The sequence below is a fragment of the Myotis yumanensis genome, unplaced genomic scaffold, assembly GCF_028538775.1.
Source record: "Myotis yumanensis isolate MYYU_CA2020_CCGP unplaced genomic scaffold, mMyoYum1.0.hap1 SCAF_2, whole genome shotgun sequence".
NCBI classification, from domain to species: Eukaryota; Metazoa; Chordata; class Mammalia; order Chiroptera; family Vespertilionidae; genus Myotis; species Myotis yumanensis.
In genome coordinates this window covers 160,362,798-160,390,549 of record NW_027223753.1, presented here as the reverse complement: position 1 = coordinate 160,390,549, position 27,752 = coordinate 160,362,798, and the positions used below count along the sequence as shown (strand labels likewise).

Sequence of the window (27,752 nt, the reverse complement as noted above, 5' to 3'; positions counted from 1 at the left end):
ATCACTTAAACTCTCTAAGAGTTGATCTTTGAATGGGAAAGTATTAATACCTAGCTGATTAAGCTACTTTGAGGATTACATGACATATGCTTTTAAAGTATTAACGGGAGGCCCAGCTGGCATGGTTCAGTGGTTTGAGTGTCAACCTATGAACCAGGAGGTCACGGTTCAATTCATGGTTGGGGCACATGCCCGGGTTATGGGCTCGATCCCCAGTAGGGGGCGTGTAGGAGGCAGCCGATCAATGATTCTCTGCCATCATTGATGTTTCTATCTCTCTCCTTCTCCCTCTTTGAAATCAATAAAAATATATTAAAAAAATAAAGCATTAATGGGAGAGGTACTCCCAAGAAATGTCAAATACGTTATAGTTCCTTCATTCAATCAACATTTACAGAGGTCTCAGGAGTAAAGACTGCAGGGAATTCAAGGACAAATGAGGTCCCTGTTCTCAGAGAGCTTTTCCTTCTGATGGGCAGACAGCTTTGTAAACATGGGGTGGAGGGAACTATATACAACAGAGTCACAGCAGCCTCTGGGCCCATCACAGAGGAAGGGACCCCTCCTGGGATGACCCTCATACTTCGTCAAGAGCTGCACTGCGAGCCCTGCTCCACCACCAGGCTGGGCGCACCTTGATGTACAGTGAGACGAGCCCCACCTTGCAGCCCAGTGGTCCCCTGACCTCTGCCTGTGCCCACCAACCTTGCACCTCGGATCCCTGTCCTCCATGGCCTCTGCCATAATGCCATTCATCCCAACACTAACAGTGTGCAGCCCTTTCTCCCCTCAGCCTGCCCACTGCTAAAGTCCCCCAGTTAGCTCCTGGGAGGGGGTGGAGGCTCCCCAGCTAAAATATGAGCTGCCTCACATGGCTTTATTGATTCAGTAAAATAAATCTCTGCAGGAGCTAATATTGACTTTGGCTATGAAAATGGAAGTGAGCGACCAACTGCATATTGATTGGGGAAGAAACAGGGTCCAGCTTCTGGGTGGAAAAAAAATACAATTCCGGCTAAGAGGTGGATGTCAGAAGACCCAGTTCTGGCTGCAATAACCCACTGGGCATTCCACGGCTCCTCTCTGGGCCTTGGTCCCTCATGAGTAGAAGGAGAGAGCTGGACAGACCCGTGGTCACCAAATGCCAGCCTGTGGCCAGCACGAGAGCCAATGGTTATGAATCACAAGTCCTGGAACCATCCCTGAGAGTCTGATTTGATAGCTCTAGGATGGCGCCCAGCAATGGGGCACCAGTAACATCTGTCCCCCAAGCCAGAGAGACAGATGCTTCCCTGAGGTTACTGAGAGCCGCCTCCAGGGGCCCCATGCCTGGAGCGGCCTGGCACAGAGAGGTTACGTGTGCTTCTGAAACGAGGGGGTCTCTGGCTTGGAATAAAGGAAGCTGGAAGGAGAGACAGAGGGAATGAGCCCAGAAAAAGGCCAGCAACATCACTGGCCCGCGTGAAGACAACTAAGCAAAAGGTGTATCAGTGTCTCAGAGAAGGAGGGGTCACCATGAAAATGGGGCTCCTGTGCATCAGTAGAGGGGAAAGGGGAAGAGGAGGGCTGGCCCTTGGCTGCTGGCTGTGGGCACAGCCAGCCTGGCCTTGTCACAGACCTGGAGCCATGGAGACCCAAGCAGCCACCCGGGGGTGGGGCAGTTGGGGTGACCTCACACCCCCACCACACTCCGGTGTCCAGAGCACAGATTGTTCTCTGGGGAGCAAAGGCTTCCTCATACAACCCAAAGCCCAGAGTGAGGGTGCCCTGCAGGGATGGGCCCCCCAGAGCGGGACCAGCCACCCTGACGAATGCACAGGCCCCAGCGCAGAAGCGGGATAGGTGGTGGGGGCGACGGGAGACGGGAAGCCCTTCCTACCACGTCCCTCTCAATGCAGGCCAAGTGGCAAGAGCAGGAGAAAATGGTTCTGGTCCTATACCCCCTACAGGAGGGGTCAGGTGTACCTTCAAAGGCACACCCAGGACTTGTGGGTGACGATGGGACTCCCTGAGTCTAGGGCAGGGTCCTGGGGTCTGAGTCCCCAGTGCGTCCCCACTCTCCACACATGTGCCTGTGCCCCAGCCTGGCTTCCTCTCACTTGCTGTCCCTCTAAGCCAGTGATGGCGAACCTACGACACACGTGTCAGAGGTGACAGGCGAACTCATTTTTTTGGTTGATTTTTCTTTGTTAAATGGCATTTAAATATATAAAATAAATATCAAAAGTATAAGTCTTTGTTTTACTATGGTTGCAAAGATCAAAAAATTTCTATATGTGACACGGCACCAGAGTTAAGTTAGGGTTTTTCAAAATGCTGACACGCCGAGCTCAAGAGGTTCGCCATCACTGCTCTAAGCTCTCCCCATCCTGTTACTGCCCCTCCCACAGGGCCGACTCAAGGTGATCCAGGCAGGCATCAGTGTCCAGCAGCCCCCACTTAGCCGGAGGCTTCTACAAGGAAGATGAGGCCCCACGGCAGAGATGTGTGACCTTGGGTTGGGTATGTGGGGGTGTGTTTCTGGGACCCACCAGGGGACAGGTTCCTATGACGTTGTCCCAGGCTGGGAATGGTCTTCGTGTTCATCTAGACCAGCACGCCAACTTTACAGAGGAGGGAACTCACAGCCTGGAGAGCTGATGGACTTCTCTCAGGTCACACAGGTTAGCAGAAGCTAAGCCGCACCATCCTGAGTTCCGGGGTCTTCTCCTGGCCACACAACCCCTCAGCCAGGGCCACACACCACCCTCACCAGGCGGCAGGTGGTAGCTTGTCCTGCCCTGCCTGCTGGAGCTGCCGGCGGGGGGCGGGGATGTGCCTGGGGGCCCCCACTCCCTGAACACTAATCCAATCTGCAGGTCTAGCTTGTTAATTTTATGCTTCATCAGTCAGCTGCTGCAGGAGCCTTCCACTGACGAGGCTCCGTAGGCATAGCCTGCTCTCCTCCGCCCTGGCTGCCTGTAGTCAACTTTTGCTGAATTTTTTTATTTGTATTTTTGATTATATAAGTAATGCATGACTACAGATCTTACTATAAAAAGGTTCAAGCTCTAAAAAAATAAACAGATAACCCCTCTTCTATCCTCTCCTCCAAGGAAGGGCTGCAACGGCTCAGTGTATCCCTTTTGGTTGGTTTTGTAGCATAAATTCAGCGGCTCTATCCTGCTTTATGAAAAGAGAATGTCCTGGTTCCCAGGATCCCCAGGTCTCGGCAGATCCTATCTGGGAAGGGGACTGAATGGAAAGGAGGAAGGTGTGGGAATTGGAGACCCGGCAAAGTTGGAGGCAGGACAAGAGATGCAGAGGAGCACCCATACCTTTCGGTCATCTTTGAAGACGTCCGCGGTGGAGGTGAAGTATGGAATGACCTTCTTACAGTGCGGGCACCCTGTTGAGAGGGAGAGAGAGTGTTACACATGGGGGCGGGGGTGGAGGGGTGGGTGGGGAGGCTGCAGAGCCAAAGCTCTTCCCAGGACCCCCAGAGAGGCCTTTCAGGGAGTGTCTCTCACTTAACAGACTGTGGGGCTCCTCTGACTCCCACCACCTGCACACCCCACCGTCAGGGCCCATGCATCAACCCTGCCCCTCAAACCACCATCCTGTGTGTCTGCTGTTGGCATGAGGGCTTTGTCGGTGCCCTGTGCAAGCGGCAGACCCACGCCTGTCCAGGACCTCCCATCCCACAGTTACCTTGGCTCAGTGGTTCTCAACCTTCCTAATGCCGTGACCCTTTAATACAGTTCCTCATGTTGTGGTGACCCCCCATTTCATTGTTACAAATTGAACATAATTAAAGCATAGTGATTAATCACAAAAACAATATGTAATTATATATGTGTTTTCCGATGGTCTTAGGCGACCCCTGTGAAAGGGTCGTTCGACCCCCAAAGGGGTCGCGACCCACAGATTGAGAACCGCTGCCTTAGAAGGTGATGTGTGCTCAGTATTCTCTGAGCCTGTTACAAAGCCCCCTTCTCTTGCAAACCTCTCCATTTCATGACTGAGAAAGTAGGACTGGGAAAGGAGGGGGTGGAGGTGGGGGTGGCACAGGAGTACCCACGCTGCCTGAGCCCCTGCTACTTACGCTTTGGGGCTCACTTCCACATTCTCAGTAACCTCTACCCTCATCCCAGACCGAGCTGCCAAACCAGCTCCTGGTCCTCATGCTGTCCTTCTACCCTTCGCTCTACAATCCATCTGAACCTGGGATCCAGGAATGGGAAAGCCAAGGTCAGGCTAAGAGGACAAGCTGCACAGGGTCCTTAGGTTCCCGACCCCAGGAAGAGGCCCATCAGTGTAGACAAGGACCTGTGACTCCAGCAGCCCTGTAGGGGACAGGGGCGTGCACACAGCCCCTCAGGCTCAGACGACAGCATCTCAGGCATAGACTGGACCTGTGTAGGGCCACTTCGTCCTCCTATCCCAGTGAATCCAGGGCAGCATCCACTGAGGGGAGAGTCCGGGAAGATGCAGGCTCTCTTGCCCAGACTCACTTTCTTGGCCCTCCCCTCAGCACCAGCAGATCAAAACCCAAGCCCACCTCCTCTCTCCACCATTGTCCAGACACTGAACACATGCCGAGAGAGCGAACTGCTTTCAGCGGAAGATCTCCCTGACGGTGGTAATTAATTCTCATCAAAACACAGGTGGGAGAGGCGAGATGCCCTGGCCCCAGCCAACTTCCTGACAGACAGCTGGGCCGGCCCTCCAGCCCTCCCTAGGCCTGGGGGGAGTCAAGGTGGGGAATAGAATGGCTCTGCTCATCTGCTTTCCCTCTTTTAAAAATAAGATAATAATGATTGGCATTTCAAAGGGTTTTGTGAAACCAAATTAAGCCTAAGCTACACTTTAGTCTGCAGTCAGCACTTGAAGGGCTCCCGAGATGGGCAGGACCACCCCTGTGGCCTGGCTGGTGGACTGGCCAGCTGGCCCCAGCACAGTGTGGTCTGTGATGGGCAGGGGGCTTAAAGGGATTTTCCATCCTCTGGCCCAGGAGTAGAGAGGAAAGCTAGGCTGGTTATGGGTTACATCAGAACTAAATGAGACAAAGTTCCTAGCACGGCCTAACTCATGGCAGATACTAATAGATTTTTTTAAATTGCCTCAATGGCAAATACAGGAATACTTCACTGATGTGACTCAACAGAGGTAAGAATAGCTCAAATTCATGAAAATTTCAGATTATGAAGACATGACAGCATACAGTTTTTAAAACATTTATAGAGCTTAATGTATGTGCAGGTGGACAAGGCTTATCCAAGCTCACCCTAGGTCACCTAGAGGTCCCTCATGAGTGGCCTGGATGCCTGCTAATAGCATCAGGCTGGCTAGGAATAAGCTACCGTCTTCCCCCAAATCTGGTATCACTAACTGTTCCTTTCTAACTTCTCTGCTTATGGAAAGTACAAAGGTAACTGTCGGCCTAGTGCAAACTCCTATTACCATCAATTTAAAGTCTCTAGGTCTCAGATTAATGGCCTCCTGTTGCATCTAATCTTTTCATTATCCAAGAGAAAGAGCACGGCGATTGAATGGCTGGAAGGGAGGCGGGTTTAGAAAGGGCATAAAGATGCTGCCAGGGTGTCAGGTGGGCGAGAGAAGCACAATTTTTTTGATCTGGATTCTTTTAAAAAAAGGCACCATCGCTGTACAGCAGGAAACCAGAGAAGTCTCCCAGAGAGAGGGAGAGAAACAAAGGCTGAGGACAGAACAGAATTCCAATTCTGGAGACTCAGCCACACTGGCCTAAGAAGGGCAGTCACTGTGGCCAGACCATTCAGAGCAAATGGGGCTTGGCCTACGGGAGAACAGTGAAACAGCAGGAGGAGGATCTGTGTGGAAGTTGGGGAGGTGGGGGTAGTGAGGGGGATGTGCAGGGAGGAGATGGGGGAGGGATATTTGCTTTTTATTTTATATCTACCTCTATCAGGTGTTTGACCTTTCTGTAGAATTTAGTCTTTGTATATAAATGAGTATATACTATAGACTATACCTATTATAAATAAATGTATAATATTATTATTATTGTTTATCCTCACCTGAGGATATTTTTCCATTGATTTTTAAAGAGAGTGGAAGGGGGAGAGAGAGCCACAGAGAGAAAAACATTAATGTGAGAGAGACACATCCATTGATTGCCTCCCACACGCCCCGACCTGCAACTGAGGTACATGCCCTTGACGGGAATCAAACCCAGGACCCTTGAGTACAAGGGATGATGCTCAATCCACTGTGCCAAACTGGGTATTTTTATTATTAAAAACTAGAGACCCGATGCACAAAATTCGTGCAAGGGGCTCGGCCCCTGCCCGCCGCAGCAGCTGCCTTGGCCCTCGCAGCCCTGGCTTCGTCCAGTCTAATTAGCATGTTACGCTTTTATTATTATAGATTGTTAAAAGCTTGTTTGTCTTTGGATAGTTCCCTTCCCCCCAATATTGTTTAACCCCCTGATTAACATGTCTTCGATCTGGAGCAGAGTCCAGAGATTATAGGCACCGAGCCCTTTGCCGTAAGTTGAGTCGCTCAGTGACTCGCCCTACGTTTAAAGTTATCTCTTGCCAGGGTGAACTGTGAGGCCCTTGAGGCCAGGCAGGGATCATGCCTCCTTCCCTTGTGTTCTGGGTCCAGGACTTCACTCAGCACACAACTGGTATTTGAGGGAGGTCCTTAGCACCCCAACAGGGTAGGAGTCCCTGCCCCAGAGTCACAGGGTGAGGGGTGTTTCCAGGGGCAAGTATTTAGCCTGGTCTTTCTAACGTCCACCCAGAGCTGGTCAAGGACTCCAACTTCTATAGCCAGGATGTCACTTGCTGCTGAGAAAGTCCCTACTCTCTGAATTGAATCTGTGACAGAAAAGGAGCATCAGGCTGCAGAACAGCTGTCACGAACAAGTCACCCATTGAATCTCCCGGGACTCCGTTCTGCGCCCTCACTCTGCCTGGAAGGAAGCCGCTAACCTCTTAATCCCCGGTCCTCCAGGCTCACTCTAAGGACAGGCGAGGACAGAGAGAAGCTGTGTAAGGAACCCAGAGCACAGTCCCCCCAGCGAGATGTGTTAGCCGCCTGAGTGCAGGGTCTGAGGCTGGGCCAGGAGGCAGCCCCTTCCAGACAGCGAGGGCTGAGGACAGACCCTGCAGATGATTGACGCTTGACAAGTGGGGGCAGGAGGGGAGCAAACAGGAGGGCTGGCTGCCACCCAGCAGGGTTATGACCAGCTCGAGCTGCTGGCTTCTGCAGAGCCCGGCTTTATTATCCCCCCCATGAAGCTGGGCATAACCTGGCGGAGAAAAGGGCGACAGGAAAGTGGGACATTCAAGAGCCTGGCCTTTTATGAATCAATTAACTTCCAAATGGGAATACACAAAACCTGAGGTCACAAACACCCATGTTAGCAGGTGTGTCACTTCCTCAGCTCAGCTTAAGCTTTGATTTAAAAGGAATCACAGGATGTCAAGAGCTGGAGCGAATGTGGCTGCTTCACCACAGCTTCAAAGCCACTGGGAAGGTAACGCCAAATTCCCAGGTTTGAAGGAGAAGTCAATGTCCGGAGGGATGGAGGGAGCTGAGGGGCAGTGGGAGGAAGTGGCCGGTGGGAGGAAGCCAGCCTGGAAGATCCTGAGAACATGAGGAGACTGAGTACTCACACGGCACATCCCTGCCACAGCCAGCAGCAGAGGGCTTTAGGACTGATGTGAGGGAGGCTCCCAGGAGGGAGAGAACCTGACAGCTGACCGACACAAGGGGCCCTGGATTTGAAGGGCAGCCTGGAACGAAACTGGGGGGCCTTGCTTACCGCAGAAGTGAACCCACAGTCAACCTGCGGGTGCCCTGGTCCCAGGGGCGTCCTCATGGTTCCGCCTGGCCTACCCCTCTCTCACCCCCCAGTGAGCACCCCAGCTACTTACAAGGGGCATAGAACATGACCAAGGTGTGTTTCTTCTTCTTCAGGGTCTCCCGGAAGTTGTCCCCCGTCAGATGCAGCACGCTGGTCTGCTGCTCTTCCCAGGTGGGCTCTGGGGGTGGGGGGGCCTCGGGGCTGCAGGGAGCCGGGGTGGAGGGGACACAGTCATCGGGAGAGGCTCATGTACAGGCAAGTCCACCCCTTCCCCTCTCCCCCCACCACGCAGGGGAGCATGAGAGAAACCCCTTTGCTTCCTTTCTAAAGTTTAATTTAAAACCTCTGTTTAAACATGAAAAAATCTGTACCATCAGCAAAGATTCCCGATTCCCTCAGAAAAGCCTAAGGAGAAGCCACTCTGTGAAGGTGCGGAAGAGCTGAGCCCCTTCAGGGCGGGGCCACCTCACAGGTATGGGCCCTCACTCCTGGCCATGGGCATAGCAGATCCTCCACACGGCTCCCCTCCGGCCCCTTGTTTCCTCTGGGATCCTGAAGGCCGCCCACTACTTCCTGTTCCTGAACCTTGTTCTGGTGGAGAGAGCATGGGCCAAAGAGTGCAGTGGGTCTGGGTTCAAATCCGGATTACTTACCAATGGTGTGACCTTAGGCAAGTTACTAACTTTCTCTGAGCTTCCATTTTCTTTTCTGTTAAATGAGTATAATGATACCTGCTCCTGGGATCCTTACAGAGAGCGGAGGGTGCATGTAAAGCACCTAGCCGGCCAAGCAACTAACAGCCTATGTGCTCTGATAAGTGACAGGCGCGTAGTGGGTGTTTGTAATTTCTCATTCTCTGTCTGTCCACTGGTTCCCTCCCCCTGCCTCTCAAAAGTACAGATAGATCTCCAGGGTCTTTTAAAGCCTCTGTTGCCCTTGCCCCCTTCTCTACAGCCACGTCCTCTCTCCCTTCGCTGAGAAGTGTCTCTGGTGGGGAGGGCGGTTGGTCTGCTCCCAGTGCTGACACAGCCCGTGCATTCTCTCCTTCGCCCCTGCACCCCGACACCCCATGGCCACCCTCACCTTTCAGAAGCTCTCTCTCTCTCTCTCCGGTTCTATCTCTCATCCCCTGCAATGCCCCAAAGCTCCCATTCTGCGTAAGCTGGTGTTTCTCAAAACACTGAGGCTGACGGTCCCACTCACACTTCCTGAATCCAAGCTTCAAGGACAGCAGCCCAGCATCTGCACTTTAAATCAGCACCTCAACACCAGGTGATGCTGACATATATCCAAGTCTGAGGTTCGAGGTCCTAACAAAGTAACTCCATTCAGATGCTGCTGTTTTGCCGTTCTCGTGTCACTTTGTGACTTTAACTGGTTCCCGACTGGGCATTATTATAACATGGTCCAGGGACCTTGCAGAGGCTGGAATAGGTCTTCTTTATCTCGCTCTCAGCAGAAATGAGGAAACAGTCTCGGATATTTAAGGTGTGTGTGTATGTGTGTGCGTGTGCACGTGTGTTGGGGGAGGGGTATAGATAGCAGAAAGGCTCCTCAGTTGTGTCCTAACAATTCCTGCCTCTCAAGCAAGGCCAGAGGCTTCCTCCATTTCCCAGGGCACCTGTGTGACAGCTCAGTTAGTCCCTCACAGGACAGGGAAATGCTAACTGTATGTTCTAAAGTCCTGGGGTGAGTTGGAGGGCCCTTGGGCCTGTAACTGCAAGGCTACTCAGGTTCTCTGGACTTGCAGACTGTTGTGGGAGGGACTGTGTCCCCCCAAGTTCCCATAGTGAAGTCCTAGTCTAGTGCCTCAGAACGTGACTGCATTTGGAGGCAGGGTCTACAGAGGTAATTAAGTTAAAATGAGGTCACGGGGTGGGCCCTACTCCAGTCTTACTGGTGTCCTTTTAAGACAGAAGAGGACACAGACACAGACCATGTGAGGACACAGGGAGAAGACGGCCAAGGAGAGAGGCCTCAGAAGAAACTAACTCTGGAGACATCTGGTCTTGAACCTCTGGTCTCCACAGGTGTGAGAAAATAAGCTACTTGCTCTCTGAAATCTTATTCTCAGCCCCAGAATGGCCCTGGCTGCACTGTGGACACTGAAGAGGCCCCGTGAGCCACCAGCGAACCTGGGTGCAAGTGAGTCCAGCTCTCCATAAGAAGAGCCGTGTGTTTCCTTCATCCATTCACAGGGGATGGGACAAAGTGCAGATGATGACACCTGGGGCCGAGACCTTGGGAAAGGGGGCCGGGGGGGGGGAGGGGGGAGGCTCTAGAAAGAGAGTAGAAGGCTTACTGAGCTGATAAAACTGCATCCAGAAAGGCTACCAGCGGCCTCCTGGGTGAGGACCGTGGTGAGCACACCAGATGGCTTTGGGATTGGGGAAGTCAAATTGGTCTTGGCTTGTGGCCCTGAGCCAAGGGCAGTAGTTGCTAAGGTTTAATTCTCCTCCTCAAGGCCGTCTCCGGTGGCCAACAGCCAGGAGTCAGGATGTACTACCAAGACCATCAAACTTACTTTCGAATCCACTCAATAAAGTTCTTCTTCGTTCTGAGCACGGGCACTGCATATTTCTCTCCGTTCTTAAAGTACTTCAATGTGGGGAACTCGGAGATGTGGAACCTTTCTGCCAGGGCCTTGTTGACAGTGGCATCGACAGCTGCAAGGACACCAGAGCTCTGGGATGGGGGAGAGGCCAACCATGCACGACAGCCTCAGACACGGTGCAGGCAGAACAGAGGAGCCCAGACGACAGCCCCCTGCTCCCCTGCCCCCGGGCCTGCAGGGACTTCACTGTGGGGTGGCTGGCCCCCGGGAATGACCAAACACTGGCACGGTCATCATTTTTCATTATGGGCCGAGGTGAGGCTTTTAAATCTGCCCACCAAGCAGGCTGGGTAGACAGACTGTGGATGTTCCCAATAGCCAGGGACCCAGAGAAAAGAGGGAGAATCCTGGGGCTTCCCCTCAAGGCCATGGCCTGACAGAAGCTACCTGGACAGGCTTGGGAATGTAACCCCAGTCTCTCTGCACCCCTCCATCCCTGGTAGGGCCCCACCCATCTGACTCAGAAACGTGGAAGTACTACAGATCTCCAGGGGCCGGGAGAGCTGCTGCAGAGCTGGCAGGGAAAAGCCATTGCAATGATTCATGTCACTGATTCTTCAGACAAGAATGTGGGGGGGAGGTTAGGGGAAGGATGCTTACGTCTGCTTCTCCGTGGAGGACTTCCGCTGCACTCTCAAACTCTGGCTTCATTTTCTTACAGTGTCCACACCCTGTGGGGAACAATCGAGAGAAACCATTCCCATGGCAGGGAGGCTCTGGGGATGTCCCCTGCCGCCATCTCTGCAGGACAGCTCGGCTCTGCTCCCAGGGGTGCCCGGGAGAAAAGAAGAATGAGGACAAAGAAATTATGCCAAATCCACTGGGGAAACTTCAGCCCCAACGAACCACCTATTTCTCTTCTATTCACAAAATTCTTCTCATTCACATATTTCTATGGCATTGAATTCTGTACTGCCTTATTGTTTCCTGATATTTAGGAGCAGCCAGGGCATCTTTTTAAAACAGAAATCAGATTTAAAAAAAAACAAACAACAAAAACCCTGGTTAAACCTTTCCCATGGCAGGTACATTAAAATCCGAACTCCTTACCCGGGCCACAAGCCCACACCACCTGGCCCCTCCCATCTCAACCCCCTCCTGCCCTCTGCTCTGCAGCCGTGGCCCCCTTTCTGTTCTCTCACTTCACCTTAGGGTTCTTACGCTGGTGCCTGGGACACGATCTTCCCCCAGGTCTTTGCATGCCTCACCCCTTTATTGCAATCACGATTTAGTACAAATTTCACATCTACAGAGAAATTCCCTGGACACATAACCCAAAAAAGCCTCACTCCATCATGATCTCTTCCAATGTCCTATTTTCTCAATTGGACTCAAAACAGCTGGAGTCACTGCCTTACTTGTTCCCTGTCCATTCCCCCAACTGGACAGGCCTACCTGTCTGTCCAGCTCACCACCACACCCCTGCTAATAAGGACAGTGTTCCACACACTTTGTGAATGAATTAACCTCATAGCTATATTGTTCAGGCTTACATTTGTGGTAACAGGATTTAATTGGACTAAATTCTTTTGGGGCAAGTCCTGTCTTACTTTACGCTCAAATAGTTGCTAGTTTGATAAACCTCCTCCATTTAGTAGAACTGGCCACCAAGGCAGTTACTGTGCAGATACTTCCCCTCCCCAGCACCATTTATACATTCCCCTGCTCTTACCAGGTCTAGAACACATCTCTGGAAATCTCCAGCACCCAGGGATGTTGTTCTAAAGTGTCCCATACATACCCTAGCATTGACTTGATATCATGTGATTTTTGCTTCTAGCATTAATTTCCTCTGCTTCCTGAACAAAATACTGAGGCGAAGCAGTAAACTTCTGTAGACAGTTTATGACGAGGAGACTGGCCAGGCCCGCAGGAGGAGAAAGGGCTGGCTGGCACCTGCCTGTCCTGGGGAGCCGAGCTGTGGGTCATGGGCGGTGCTGGCCTGGACCCCAGCTCCAGCTTCCTGGGCCTGGCCTTCAGGACATCCTGGCGGCAGGAGAGCCCGAGGCGGAGGGTTACACTCCGGCCCGCTGCGTTTTAGTGTCCTGATTGTGATTTGATAGGCCATTAAGTTTTATCACCAAACTCCTTGTTGGGTTTTTATCATCTGTGTAAGTGCACTTACGCTGATTTTCATGACCTGGCACAGAGGCTACGCCTCAACGCCTCAATCACACTCTTCTCTGGCTGTGGGAATGTTGGCCTCCCATCAACCCCAAGCCTTCAGATGCCTCTGGCCTCCATGCTCTTCAATTACACTTATGATTTTATTATCATGGAGACTTTCCTGGACCCAGGGACCAGAATTTTCCAGGGGACCAGATTAATTTGGGAAGCTGCCTGGGACCTGAGATTCGAGAGGAGCCTGCATGTTCCTATTTCCATTCCTGCTACGTATGGGAGCAGAAACATTGATGTCTTAACACCGTGAATGTTGTCCCTGCTCCCCCTCCCCCTCCCGAGCCTCCTGCAGCCAGACACCTGAGAGCTTTTTCGAGGCTTCCAGCTGTATACACACCAAAGCTGACTTGTGCACACTCACAGACACTCTGGGGCAAACCCCACACTGATGGATGCTTCTATCCGTCACATGGCCCTCTTCTTGTGCAAGGAAAGATTTAGGGCGTTTTCCTCCTTTATGTTAGTGTAAAACATAGATAACAAGCGCTTAAATGTTTTCTTCCAGGCTTCTATCCTAAGGAAATAATCTGACACGTGGACTAATATTGATGATGAAAATGCTCTGTGCAGCATGATTTACAATGGGGAAATACGGTAAACAACTCCAACCTTCAACATAATGACGCTGGTTAAGTGATTTATGGTGCCTTTATACAATGGAATAGTATGTGACCTCAAAAAGCACGTACAAAAAAGCATTTTTAAATAACATTAAGAAAGTATGTATAAGATAATGTTAAGGAAAAAAAAAGATATGCACAGGAAAAGGGACATAAGGAAGTAAAATGAAATCCCTTCTTTCCACTTGGTCCAGCAAGCAAATGAAAAATCCAGATGAATTAAAGAACAAAATATAAAAGCAAAAATGTTATAACAAAACACAGTGTGCTATCTTAGGGGTAGATTTCCCAAGCAGCCCAGGAATCCCAGAAGTCGGGATGGGAAAAGCAGGCGTATGGAAGGCTCAGTGGCCTCTCGCGCTGTCAGGGTTTTTAATCCCGGCTTCCCTCTTTTGGCTATGTGGCCTTTGGTGAGTTCCTCAACCTTCTGGTGCCTCCCCTCCCTAACCTGTAAAATGGGGATAATCTTGATATAGTCACAGGTTTTGTTATGAAGGTGAAATGAGTTAATATGTGGAAAGTGCTTAGAACAATGCCTGATTCATACAGTAAGCGCTCAAAAAAATTCTAGCTATTATTTAACGACTAAAAACATAGAGCTTTTGTACAATGAAAGGCACACCCTAAAGAACGTTAAAGCAAGCAACAGACTAGCAGAGAACACCTGCAACATGGATAACAAATAAAGATTAATAGCCATAACCACAGAGTTCTGGGTCAAGAAGAAAAACAAACAAACTATCCAGTAGAAAAATGGGCAAAGGGTATGAACAGGTGGCTCGCAGGAGAAGTGAGGGAAGCTGATCATCACAAGAAAAGAGGCCTGACTTCCCTGGAGTCCAGAGAGCTGCGGGCAAGTGGCCCTTTTGCCCAGGTTGGCAGGGCTAGAAAAGGCCGACAGCATCCATGCTGGCAAAGGTGCAGGCTCTGTCCCACACGGTCAGGGGTGTGACATCTTCCTGGAGGGCGAGGTGGCAGGATCTACTGGTATCAAAGCTCAAGCACACGTACCCCATGGCCCAGCAACATCACAAATTTCAAGAATCAGTCACAAATATTTAGTCATATTTCCGAATACATATGTTTACACTTGTTCATTGCAATGTTTGAACAGTGAAAGGCTGGAGACAACCGTCTGTCATCAGGGGAATAGTTTGCAATTTACTAAATTATAAAATGCTATTCAGTGGTTAAACGGATTGAGATAGATTTATATGCCCACACCTACGGTTACATGGGAAAATCTCTGAGACCTGCTGGTGAGTAAAAAAAAAAAGCAAATCACAGAAAAATGGACAGGGAATGACCCTATTTACATAAAAAATAAGACCCCCTATTTAGGGAAAAGCACAGAAGGAGAAAGATATAGCAACGGTTCACAGCACTCAGCCCGGGAAGGAAGATGGGGTGGGGAGCACTATGTTCTAATGTGTCCCCTGAACCTTGCACTGCCAGTAATGCAAACATCATTAATATTATGCTTAAACTATTTGTGCAATTAAACAAATAAAAGTGATTGCATGAAGGATTTTATGGCATGATAGTTATACAAAGCTCTACAGGTGCCAGAGAAGTCAATTTAACTGTATGTAAATATAATAAATAAAAGTTAAAGACAAGGGAAAAATAAAATAAACTAGCAAGAATGATGCCAAAAAGAGAAATGCAGTTTCCTCTGAATCATGGGATCACAGGTGTGTTGTTGTTGTTTTTTACCTTAGTCATTTATATTTCTCTATTCCTTCTAGATTTTCTACAAAGACCCCATATTACTTTGAGAATAAGATTGAAATAAAGAAACAAATTCTGGATTCGGACAGGGACCAATGGGCTGCCAGCTCCTGGAGGGCAGGCCAGGCGGGCACAGCACACGCCTGCTGGTGGTGGGTTGTGGCAACGAGAACATCTCACGAGGCCTGTTGCCAAGGAAAGCAGGGTGGGGGGGGGTGGGGGGGGTGGGGGGGGGGGGGACGGGGCAGAGCTGCTGGCTGGCCCCCAGGGTCCTGGGGAGGGGGCGGCAAGGAGGGGCTCTGGTTCCCTAGCAGCTTCTTTCTTGGGGTCCCTGCTTGCCTCTCAGCACCCACAAGGGAGACAAGCCACTCCCCAATGACACCCTCCCTGGGAACTCTCACGGTCCCTTTTACCATCCCTATACATGGGCCGCTCATTCGCTCATTCGGGCAGTGTTATCACAGCATCGAACCCTTCCCCGGCCTAAGACAGGGCTGGACTTACAGGGAGAGGGAGGAGCAGTTGGAGGTTATTGCAGTAAAACAGAAGGGACAAGAACAGAAGAGTGACAACATATAATCTGATTTCTCCTCAGGAAGCTGCAGAAAGGAATGAAAGGCGCCCAGGAGGGGCAGTCAATGTCCTGCTGCCACGCACCTTCCAGACACCATCTCTGTCCTCTGTGGGATGGGAGAGCTGGACGGGGGGCTGCAGCCCCCCGCCCCCCCCGCCCCCGAGATGGATGACAAAGGAGGAAGTGCTGAGCAGGGGAGAGGCCCACCCAAGGCTGGGGCCCAGGCTCAGGCCTCACACTTCCTGGTGCACAGGCCCCTCTGGGAGCCCACTGCCCACTCAGACTATCGTTCCCGGAGGCCTGGCCGCTCCTGGAGGGCAGGGTCCACGGGGCAAACCCGCTTTAAATTTCAGTTTCCCTGCTTCCCCCTGTGACCTGGGCAGGACAGGAGCTAACTGTGGAGGGCCGGGCACTGTGGCCCAGCCTATGCTCATTTGCTCAGTGACAACTCAGACGTCAAATGCGAGGCTGCAGAAGAATTTCCACCACTGCAGCTGGGGGAGAGCAGAAGGCAGGCGAGGGGGTGAGGGAGAGGCGGAGGGGGAGTAAGGGACAGGAGATCTAGGAGAGAGGTTGAAGAAGCAGGGCCAGTGGAATGTCTGATCATTACAACAGCCATGGCCACGCCCTGTTCTGCCAAGAACCTAGGAGTGCAGCTCGGCGGGCAAACACAGGCTCCAGGCAGAGAGCCCAGTGACTTGCCCTGAAACCCACAGGTGCGGGGAGCTTCCGCCTGGGGAAGGCACAGGTCAGGAGGAAGATGAAGACCCCGTCTCTCCTGTCCTTTCGAAGCTGGACCAGGAAAGAACACTTGGGGCACTTACTCTCCATGGAAACAGCCCAGCAGAGAGAGACCACGGCTCTGCCCGGCGTCGCTGTCAGGAGCAATGTTCATTTTCTTTCTGTACTTTCCTATGCTAACCCTTGCTGACACATACATGCATTCTTTTGTAATTAGCAAAAAACGCCATAAAAATTAATACAGCCTTTTGGTGTCAGCCCCATTATTGCAGTCCATTGGGATCCTTTAAAATCTTGGTGCAAAGGAAGATGTGCTAACTCACCCACCTAGAAACAAACCAAGGACACCTGGCAATCCCTCGTAGAATCTATGGTCTTCTATGTCGGCAGAGCCTACCTTGTTTTTCTAAGTCTCCAAATGGTCTGTCTCTAAACCAATCCCTCTTTGGCCTGGCACTGACACACCTGCAATACTGTGATTTCCATATTCTGTACTTGGGACACCTGGGACAGCACTGCCCATCTCTGGCCTCCTGGCATTTGTCCTTTTCTCTGGGTTCCTCAAACACCCCCAAAATGGACCCCTGATCACTGGAGCAGCTGGTATAATACACAGCTGGGCCACCAGGAGCTCTCTGTTCTCAGTTCACCCCTGGGCTCCGTGTTGTCTCTAAACCACATGTACTCCATCTCAACCCAGGCTGCAGGCCGTGCTCCTGGACAGGGAAGGAGGACCGTGTAGAGAGATTATCTGATGCAGAGCCATTCCCATCTGATGTGAACTTAGACAAACGGTTCATTAAGAAGCTTTACCTCCTGTTTTAGCCCTGAGCCCTCTCACTCTGCCAGCCACTCCCCCAACCACCCTCCCTCCCACACACACACGTGCAGAGCCAGGCGCTGACAGACACCTCATGGGGGAATGCAGGGTCCCCAACTGGCAGACACCCACCAAGAGGAGCCTCTGACAGCTCCATTTGCTAAGTTTGAAATCAGAGCCCCTCAGCGGGGCTCTGCACAGAGCAGCGTATTCGTGGTAATATTCATTAGTAATGACGAATGTGGAAAACAAAAGTTGCCATCTGGTTTCTAGTTCTCACTCTCTGATTTCTAATTTAGCTCCAGAACAACTTCATTTGTTCGTTTTCTCATTCCTTAAGCCCTGACTCTATTCTGTGCCCATGGGTGACTTGGGTCGGGGGCAGGGGCAATGAGTGATGTCCTTTCGGTTCAGGGAGGGAACAGAACACATAACAAGGGGGAGGGAAGGGAAGGGGCCCTACAGTCAGGCTCCTGGCCCCAAGACCCTATAAGCATCAGCTACTACAATGGATCCCTCATAACCTAGGACTACAAAAAAACAACAGACAAAACAGACTAGTTTGCAACCGGGGTTGTTAAAAAGAAAGTGTTTCTAATGTATCTGGTACATATTTTTGGATAATTTGCAGGACTCATAGAAGGGGACACCTACTCTTCACACTGTGATTATAAGTCACAAACCACTGCCCAAACCTGACGCAGGTCAGAAATTCCGAGGGGGACTGAACACAGCCAGCTTGCTTCTGCCTTTACTGCAGGGACAGGGATGCAGGCAGGATGATTTCAGCTCTAGCCCCCAGCTACAGGGACACACTCACGGAGGCCCCGGCAGGGCTGGGGGTGACCTGCTCCGAAGGCCGTTAATCAGGAGACTTTTTGAATCAAAGGTTTTTTTGGTTTTTTGCATGTGTCAATTTTTTAGAAATCAAGAAGGAAAAGGGCCAAAGGGAATACTTTTCCTTTGGATTCTCTTAAGAATTTGACACATAAGAAAAAAGGAGTTGGGGAAATCCCCAGTAGTAATCCATGTATGAAAAATTCCCACATAACCACACCCATCAGGGGTCAGCAGTACAGGACTCACAGAGCAGGGAACAATGTGTCACTTCTTTGTGTGTCAGTCTCCACATCTGTAAAATGGGGTTAATCATATTCACACTGTGGATAAGATAAAAGGAGCTGACCCTGCAGGAAGCCACTTTATCACCATAGAATGAAGCCCACTGTTATCATGAGGATCCCTATAACTAAGACGATAATAATATAGTCACTGAATATGGACTGGACAATTACGACACTGACTGGCAGTTATTTTTTTTATTTTTCTCCTCCACAATCTCTTCTTCTCCATCATTGGGCCAAAGAACTGGTGAGAAGCTACAACAGAAGAGCACCCACCACATATACACCCTGTGTCCTAGGGTGCCAGCGACCTACCTTCTTCACCCATCGGGATGGGCCCGCCCTGAATGGGCCCACCCTCTCCCAGTACTACTCCCAGGAGCTCTGTGCCCCAGGCTGTCATCCCTTGCTCTCACACCATCCTTTCTCACTTTACAAGAGCAGCCTTCTCCCTTTTGGAAATGAATTACAACCAATCTCCATTCTTCATGGGCATGGGGAGGACACTGGCCTAGGAAAATCCTGAGCTATAGGCCTTCCATCCATATTGCAAACACATTTTACAACTTCATTTGTTCATGTTCTCATTTGTTAAGCCCTTACTCTATTCTATGCTCATGGGTGACTTGGGTTGGGGGCAGGGGCAATTTCCTTCCTTGATCCACTGTGGCTGCTTCAGGCTGTGACTGGCCCCAGTGAAGCAGAAGGAAGGCATTCTAGATGCTGGGGGGTCTGAGGCTCCAGCCCTGGCCTCACTGTGCCCTCCCAGTTGCTGGGCAACATAGGGCCCTCTCGAGGCCTCAGTTTCCCCACCTGTAAGATGAGGGGTGATTACTGTCCTAGGCAATATCTAATGGCCCTTCCGGTCCTAATTCCTCCAGTTCTGGGAAATCCACTTGCATTTCCTGATTCACGCTGACTTGGAGGAAGTGGCTCGGGTCTGCCAGGTGGAGCTGAGGGACACGTGCAGCCCGACTGGGACTTGGGGGATGCAGGTGGGCTGCGTGCACCGTGAAGGCAGGGACCTCGCCTGGCACCAGAGCACCCCCGGCACCGAGGAGGCATCCGATAAGCAGGCGCTCAGTGGACTCGCATCCCAGAGCAGCGCCTCCTACGCTGAGGGGGGAAGGAGATGGTGGGGAGGAGCAAGGCTCCACTCACATGGGGCGTGGAACATGACGAGGACAGAGGAGTGCTCCTTCAGAAACTGGTCAAAGTCTTCGTCGGTCAGGTGATAAACGGAGCCGCCCTCATCTGCCCAGGGAGTCTCGGGGACCTGGGGCTGTGGCGGCTGCGGACTGGAAGACCAAAAACAGGCAGAGCTCAGAGCACGCCCTGGGGCCTGAGCAGCCCGTACAAAATCCAGCCCCTTGGCTCAGAGCCCCCCTGGCTCGGCCTGGCTGGCTGCAGGGCTTACCAGGAATGCCCCTGGTGGCGGAGCGGAGGGGTGAGTGGCCTGGCCCTGCCCACCTCCACTGTCCCCTCAAAGCCCCTCGGAAGTGCTTCGCTGATGTCCCATCACGAATAGCGGGGTACAGCGATAGCTCTCTAGGCAGCTCAGGAAATGTCGCTGCCTCCCCGGGAACCTGGAGGTTTGTGAGCTTCTCAAGCTCTTTCAAACTTTCAGCAAACTGGCGAGAACAAATAGCACAGCAGAGTGGCCTTTGGAAAGCTTGCTGTTGTGTCTAGCAGTGCCCCCCCAGCAGGGACCCAGAGAGGGAAGACCATAGGGGAGGGGGGTGCACATGGGGGTGAGGAGGAAAAAGAGGGGCTGCCTCCTGGGTGACCAGTGTGGGAGGAGGTCATGGAAAGCAAGAGGGGGGCCAAGCGAACCGGGCTGGGGGCACCCTAAGTATGGCAGCATGGATGGTATATCACAAAGCCTTCCGAGAGACCAGGCCAAGCTTATCTAGTTCTCCCCGAGGCAGAGCTGAAGCAGAAAGAGCCACTTGGGGTGAGTCCAAATCCCGACGCCACCATCGCTGCCTGCAAAACCTCGGAGCCCCCAGCCTCCATGGAGCCCGCTTCCGCCCGCCCGGGGTGACTGCGTGCTGGGGTCCACATGGCCAGCTGTCTGCTCTCTGAGCGGGAGGCGCTCAGGTGCCCTCCGTGGCTGGTGACCGAGCTCCCTGGTGCTTCACTGCCACAAGCACCTTAATTGCCGCTTTGAAAAAACCCATTAGGATGACAAATGTGAAAAGACAACCATTGTTTCCCGCTTCTCAGAGCTGATAGTAAAAAAGTGTAAAGTTCCAGCGGCCAGGGCTGAGGATTTATGAGAGCAATGTGGTGAAGACAACGGAATCCGCCACCCCTACCCCACAGCAGGGCCTGGGTGTGACGCTACCCGCCCCCCTCTCGGAAGCCCTCCTGGTGCTTCTGACTAGGCCCCGCTGGCAGCCTCAGCCATCCTGTCCCAGGTAATGGGGAGCGGCAGGGAGATGGCAACCCACTCTCAGCTCTTGTGCATCCAACATCAAATGGGGCTGGTGGCAAAATCAAGCTTTGGAACGTCACCAGCCAGACAATGGTCTCAGACCAACACAAAGAAACCTAAATTCCTATGCTTGGGATCAAAGTACCAACCCCTCCAAACACACCACCAATTCCACTGCAGAGAATTTATCTTTACAATACACTGGCACGCAGTAAAATTATGTGCATTCAAAGGTATTCGTCGTAGGCGACTTGTCATAGCAAAGACTGAAAATAGCCCAGTGTCATTGGTGGGAGATGGGTAGGTAGCCTGCAGTCCTTCCACCCGACAGAGGGCTGAGCAGGGCAAAGGACCAGGAAGCTGCTCCACTGTCGTGGGCAGGCTGCCGGGACACACCGAACAGGCCGTCCCGTGCTAACAAAGCTGGGAGAGATTTAATAAATACTTATTCACATTTGCCTGTGTCTGCATAAAGAAACGAATCCAAGTTGCTACCTCTAGGGGGTAAGAGGGAGAAAACAAGTGGAAGCAAGACTTCAGTGTATAATTTTTAAGTATCTTTTAAAAATTAATTATATGAATGGAATGAATATTAAAATAATGAAAATCCAGCAAAGCCTACACACTGAATGGAGAAGCCATGGCTTAGCAGCAGAAGCATATGCAAACGCCTGAGAAACTTCTAGTTAAACATGGCAGAGAACACACTCCCAAACCACTAAAATAACAGTACAGTTTGTTGTTGTTGCTGTTGTTTGTAAGTATGAACCCACAGGAGCACAAAGAAGGCAACTGTGAAGAGAGAAAAAAAGGACAGTGCAATTTTAGAAGTTAGAAATATGACTTAGCCACACTGAGGGCAGAATCCTGTTGCGGGTGCAGAGGGTACAGGATGGGGGAGGGGGCAAGAGGGGGCAGGAACCACACTGATGTGCACAACTCCAGCGGACTCAGAGGCACCACCCCCTTGAAGAGGGGCTGAAAACAGGCGGTCAGGCCCTATCCTGCCCCTGCTCTAGCAGCCAGGTGCACACCCCCCGCACCCCCTCCCACCCAGCACACAGCAGGAAGCTTACTCTCTGGAGAGGACGGCAGAGTTGGGCACAGTGGTGAGACTTACTGGGAAGAGGGGGATTGAGTACAAGCCTGAGGCCAAACACTATTCCTGAATTACGTTTTTTACTGTCTGTCTCCTTGGAGACTGGGCTCCTGCTCCCTCTTATCTCTGTACCCTGCACCTAACACACAGCAGATTTCCAACAAATGCTTTTAGAGTAAATGATGAAACGAGAGAAGAATGGTTAAAGGACCCGGAGAAGACCCGGGGAACACAACAACTACCTTTGAATATTTCCGACTGCATCAGGAAAAGAAATTAAGGTTTATTCTCCATGGCCCCGAAAAGGAGAACCAACACCAACAAATGGAAGCCCCAGAGAAAGAACTGCAGCTCAACAGAAGACAGAACCTTCTATCTGGGAAAGAGAGCTGATTGGGGGTCAGAGGACCTGGGCTGGAGTCCTATTTCCTCCACTCCAGCTCTAGGGGCTCAAGCAACCAACTCGACTTAAAACATCAAAAGACAGCCCAGCCGGTGTGGCTTAATGGTTGAGTGTCAACCCCTGAACCAGGAAGTCATGGTTTGACTCCTGGTCAGGGCACATGCAGGGGTTTCTGGGCTCAATTCCCAGTAGGGGGCGTGGAGGAGGCAGCTAATCAATGATTTTCTCTTGTCATTGATGACTCTCTCTCTCTCTCTCTCTCTCTCTCTCTCTCTCCCTCTCCCTTCCTCTCTGAAATCAATAAAAATATATGTATTTTAAAAAACTTCTACAAGACAGTATATATGTGGGCCTTTCTTTATCTACTCCTCAGGTACATCTAGACAGATGATGAATGTGAGACAGCACTTTGTAAATTTACAAAGTATGACCCAAATGTTCCTAGATGCTTATAACCTCAATCATAAGAATCCTTCAAACAGGAATGGACAGCTTCAAAATGAGCCCCAGCCCTGCTCTCCGGGTGTTTGTGGGGCTGAGGTGACTACATCGATCCTAGAGGTGATGCGAACATTAAAGGGAACTGCTGGGGCAGACTCACTGACGTTGACACTCCCTTCCGATCCTGAGACTGGGTTCCCTGGGTGGTTCGTACAGATCCTTGCCTGAGGCAAGTGCCCGAGCCTTGGAAGAGGAGATACAAGTCTAAGCCTCATAAGAGAACTCTGCGCTTGTTTTCAGCTCTCTCTGGTGAGTACAAAAAATAAACAGGCAGAAATGGATGGCTAGGCCAAAGGGATTGCCACTTCCGCATACGCCACCTACCCAGCCCAGCGCTGCGGCATGAAATCTGCAGAGGGGCCTGAGAAACAAGCTGTCAGGAGCCCAGAGGTGCCAGCGGCCATCGCCAATGCATCTACCCCACAGCCCTGGCACGCTGGACACCGGGACTCCCTGCCCAGCCTCACACTGTGCCCACCCACCAGCGACACTCGTCGGAGGGCAGGATCTGGGCTCTTCTCCCCGAGAGTCATCCAGAGAATTAGCCAGGCTGGACCCACCCTCATCCTCTCCACACTGGGCTGCCCTCGCGGTGAGCCATGGAGAGGCCCAGGGAAGAAGGGCAGGGAAGCAGAAGAGGTGGGTCACTGCTACCCACCAGGATTTGGGGGAAATCTGGTAAAGACTTAAAATACCGGTCCTCAGAGCTGGGTATATATGTGTGTGTTGGAGGGGAGGAGGATCTAGAAGGAAACTCACCAAAATATCAGAACACATCTCATTAACTTTGGGAAGTGTGTGTGTGGGGAGGGGGGCTTTTTTTGTTGTTGTTTAACTATATTTTTAAGTTTTTCTAGAACAATATATCTCATTTCAATAGCCTTAAAATCTAATTTTAAAAGAGTTTTAAACAATTAAGCCAGTTGGCAGCACAGTGGCATTGCTAGTTCTTGCTGGGGTGTGAGGTGAGGCGGCTCACTGGGGTCTTTCCGGAGGTCGCCTCCTTGCCCACTGTGCCGGGGGAGTGGGCTGCGTGTGTCCCCGGACACAGTGAACAGGTGGCTGGACATCTCTGGAGGGGTTGCCAGGGAGACCCAGATGCTACCTGCCTGGAGTTATCCCACCAACCTGGAGACCCAGGGTGAACCGGAAGCTGCTAACAAGGTGGGTGAGGAGAGGCAGGCATCCACCCAGGACACAGACCTGGAGGCAGCCCTGGGGTTCAGGCTCGAGCCGCGATCCGTGAGAAGCTGGGCGGGCAGTGTGCAGACAGCAGGGGTGGGGACAGAGTGGCAGGCCCCAGGAGGAGATAATAACCCGCCTCAGAAACGCCACGGATATGCTTCCCTTGTCTATGGTTAGCAATTCTCAGTATGTTTTTAAAAAAACCAAACCTATCCTTTCAAAAAGACATGAGTCTATTTTGAAACCAGAAAAGGTTAGAGAAGGGGAGGGAAGCAGACAGATTTTTATGCTCTGGTGACAAATGACACTGTTATTTGCCGAAACCTCCCAAAGCAGAGCGATATGCCTGGCTGCAGGAGTGGGCACGGCTGTTACCGAGTGAAAAAGGAAGATGGGGGCAGCGAAGGCCCAGGTTGAGACAATGAACATGTGTAATGGGCAGCTGCCTTCCTGGGCAGGGGCTGGAAATGAGGTGACAGATGGGGAGAGAGATAGGAAATGCTCCAAGAAATCAAAGACCCTGCATAAACACGATGCTATCGCTGTGTTTCATCTCCCGGGTCCCTGGGCACCGACAGAGGACTCAGAGTTTCGACTTTTAGAATCTAATCGTTTGTTTCTTGTGGGGTTTTTCTTTGGTACAACATCCACCCTCTTCTCCTTTTCTGAAAGTACTCGTTTTCCACCTCCACATTTTGGTAACTATTCTTTAAGCCTGGGCCGCTCGGGTAATGATGTCAACACATATCCACCAGGCTGGCAACAGGGGAGGGGCCGACCAGAACTCCCGAAGTGGGAGCTGCTACAAGATGGTGGTGATGGTGGGAGCTGCGGCTGGGTGGGCCCTGGCCCTTGACCACTGTGCTCAGTTACCTCCTTCATACAAGGATAACAGCCATAGCTTCCTTACAGGGCTGTTCTGAGAAGAGAATCCACCTAAAGTGCTTAGAACAGTGTCAGCCACAAAGCGGAGCCCCCCAAATGTTAGCTGTGATTATGCAAAAATGACCACACAGCGGTTGTGACTGGTAAGTGCAAACGGATGCCCGGCCAAGCTCGAAGCAAGCAGGTGAGCGCTCAGCTGGGCCGGCCTGGAGGCTTCCAGGAGAGGTGGCCCCATCCCAGCTCCCCATCCACACACACTCAGGGTCCACCCATCACGCCAAAGTCAACGCTGAGCACGAGGGGCCTTCGGGTGAGGGGGTGCTTTGGGGTATTCAGGGCCTAATCACATTACTCAACGGGGCCCACACGGCTGCGAAGAAGCGGTGTCTGTGGGGAGTGCAGGGTGAACAGCCAAGCGCTCTGCACACCTACGGCATCAGAACATTTCCAGGAGCTGCACAGCTCCTAATATGGTGCTATGTTTGAAATAAGCACGCAAACGACAATTCTATTTTCAGAGAGACCTCCGGTGACAGGTCTCAAACCTGGCACCTGGCGAGAAACACGTCTATCCACGAGACCGGTAGCATAAGGGAAAAAACTATCTGAAATTCGATCATCACAGCCAAAGTCACACCAAATCCTCCCAACGCCTGCATCCTAAACTCGGAGCCGCCCACCCTCCCACGGAGATGCAACTCAGAAATAGCTGTGTGGGCAGCGTAACAGGTCCTTCCCTTTCCTCGCCCTCATCCCCAAACCGCAGCCAGAGCCCTAGGACCAGGCACCACCCTGGGGCCTGGCAGAGGCCCCTCCCTCTGGGCACCAGCTCCCCCGCTGCTGCTCCCGACCCCCGCCTGCAGGTAAATGCCCAACTTACTTCTTCAGCCACTCCACAATGTCCTCGGCGCTGGACCCATAGTTTTCATACTGGAACAGAAACCGTCCTTTCCTGTAAGACGTGGAGAGACAATGTGGGCTCAACCGGGGATGCAAATGCCATCACGGAGGCGGCGGGCATCCGCAGGGAGGTAGGGGACTTACTCGAAGTAGCAGATGGTGGGGTAGCCCCGCACGTTGTACTCCTCCTTGATGTTTTCAAATTCCGAGGGGTAGATGTTCATCCCGGCCAGCACCTCGGGTGGAAGGGAGAACAACCTGTCCACCCTCTGCCCAGCAGACACCTCACCTTGTCCAGGTGCCTCCTGTCCAACTGTCCCACCAAAAACGATGGGGACATAATGAATAGGACAAAGCCCCTGAAACTGAGGTGCAGCCCAGGGCAGCAGGGAGAGGGCAAGCGGAGCCAGCTGGGAATGGCGGCCGAGCGCTCTGGGAGAGGCACCTGGGCCCCAGTGCTGCCCTTCGCACAGGTGTCTTTCACCAGCCCTGTAGGAAGAACACCCCAGAGCAGAAACGAGGCTCTGGGGTTTGAGGAAGAAACCTGGCCTTGCTACTAAGTTCAAACAGGTCCTGGAGGGAGACCACTGCCACCAAGGACAGATTAGAACTCTCCCTTGCCCGTGTCAACTAAGGTTGAACTCTACTCCCAAATGATGGGATCACCATGCCGCCCATGTCCTCGGACAACTTCCTGGATACCTATGGCCTGTCCACCGTGGCTCCCTGTGCAACGTTATCGGACCTTGCAGCTCCGTGTGGTTCTCATGATGACCCGCCTGCCTAACTCTCCTCTCTCCAGACCCTGCTAGGCCTCCCCAACTCTCTCCCCGTGTCTGGGACCACCACCTACCGCCTGACCTGACCACCATCTCCGAAGTCTGAACATGCTCTGGGTGCAGGGGTCCACCTACCCAGCACCCCTGCATGGGAAAGAATTTTAGTGACTGATATTGACGACAGGGCGGCTCTAAGAACAACCCGGAGCAGGGTCCCCTAAAATATCTTTCCTGAGCCTGAGCCTCCTCCTCGTCACTGCTCATTTCGCCAGACTGATTCAGCAGCCTTTTCCAGTAATAATTGTCTACTTTAAAGTTCTTTCCTTTTTATGTCTAATTGATCTCCCTAGTGTCGGTGCAGATTCACCATAAGATTAATCTTCCACATCCTCCTCTTTCATTACATCACTCCCGTGCACAGAAGGAGCAGAAACCTCCTTCTCCAGGGCAGGATCAGGTGCCCAGAAAGAGGACTCTGGATCTGTTCTCATGAGAGAATGTAGATGGAGGGGCCAGACACAGGAAGCAGGTGGCGGAGAGGAGAGGGGAAAGGAAGTCTGCAAAAGCCAGCGGCAGTTACAGAAGAGCAAGAAGAAACCCAGGAAGCTGGATTTTGCTGAACAATACGTAAGGACGCATGGGAAGAGAAAAAGGTAAGCAGCCGTTTCATTGGGCAATGAACTTCATTCAGGAGACGGCCTCAATGTTGGAGTCATCTGACTTTGGGCCAGTCACTCGCCGTTGCTGAGTGAAGTTCCTTGCCTGGAAGATGCGGGCGATCAGACTATCACAGGGCCCTTAAGAGAACTGAATGAGATGATCCATATCCGAGATTTTAGCACAAAATTTGTGCTCAATAATCAAATTCTTTATTTCCTGCCAAATCCTCCCAGTGTGGCAGCCACCTGTGCCTCTGACAACTCCATCCCTAGAGGCATCAAAACTCGTCTTTCTGACTGTTTTCAGTACCTCGCACAATGCCTGGCACACAGCGGGCACACAATAAATGCTTGCTAAATCACTGGGGTTTTCCTGCCCAGCCCATTTTGGGATGCTGCAAAAATCATAGGAAAAACAAGCCTGAAACAGAACTTACTCGAAGCCCTGGGACCCTTGAGAAGCCATGCTGCTCATTTCGCCAGACTGATTCAGCAGCCTTTTCCAGTAATAATTGTCTACTTTAAAGTTCTTTCCTTTTTATGTCTAATTGATCTCCCTAGTGTCGGTGCAGATTCACCATAAGATTAATCTTCCACATCCTCCTCTTTCATTACATCACTCCCGTGCACAGAACCTTTTAATTCCATTGAGTACAGGCTAAAGT

The 27,752-nt window shown here is 51.7% G+C and overlaps 1 protein-coding gene across 1 annotated transcript in view; it reads right to left on the bottom strand.

Annotated features, from left to right (window-relative positions):
* The window catches only part of PDIA5 (protein disulfide isomerase family A member 5), an 83,699-nt gene that overhangs the window by 3,996 nt on the left and 51,951 nt on the right, over positions 1-27,752 (bottom strand). The window contains exons 9-15 of the mRNA XM_070406346.1: positions 25,794-25,885; positions 25,630-25,701; positions 19,401-19,537; positions 11,049-11,119; positions 10,359-10,519; positions 7,905-8,035; positions 3,318-3,388 (exon numbers count right to left, since the gene is read on the bottom strand). Of these exons, the coding sequence (XP_070262447.1) occupies positions 3,318-3,388; positions 7,905-8,035; positions 10,359-10,519; positions 11,049-11,119; positions 19,401-19,537; positions 25,630-25,701; positions 25,794-25,885 (735 nt within the window). The remainder of the gene's footprint in view (positions 1-3,317; positions 3,389-7,904; positions 8,036-10,358; positions 10,520-11,048; positions 11,120-19,400; positions 19,538-25,629; positions 25,702-25,793; positions 25,886-27,752) is intronic.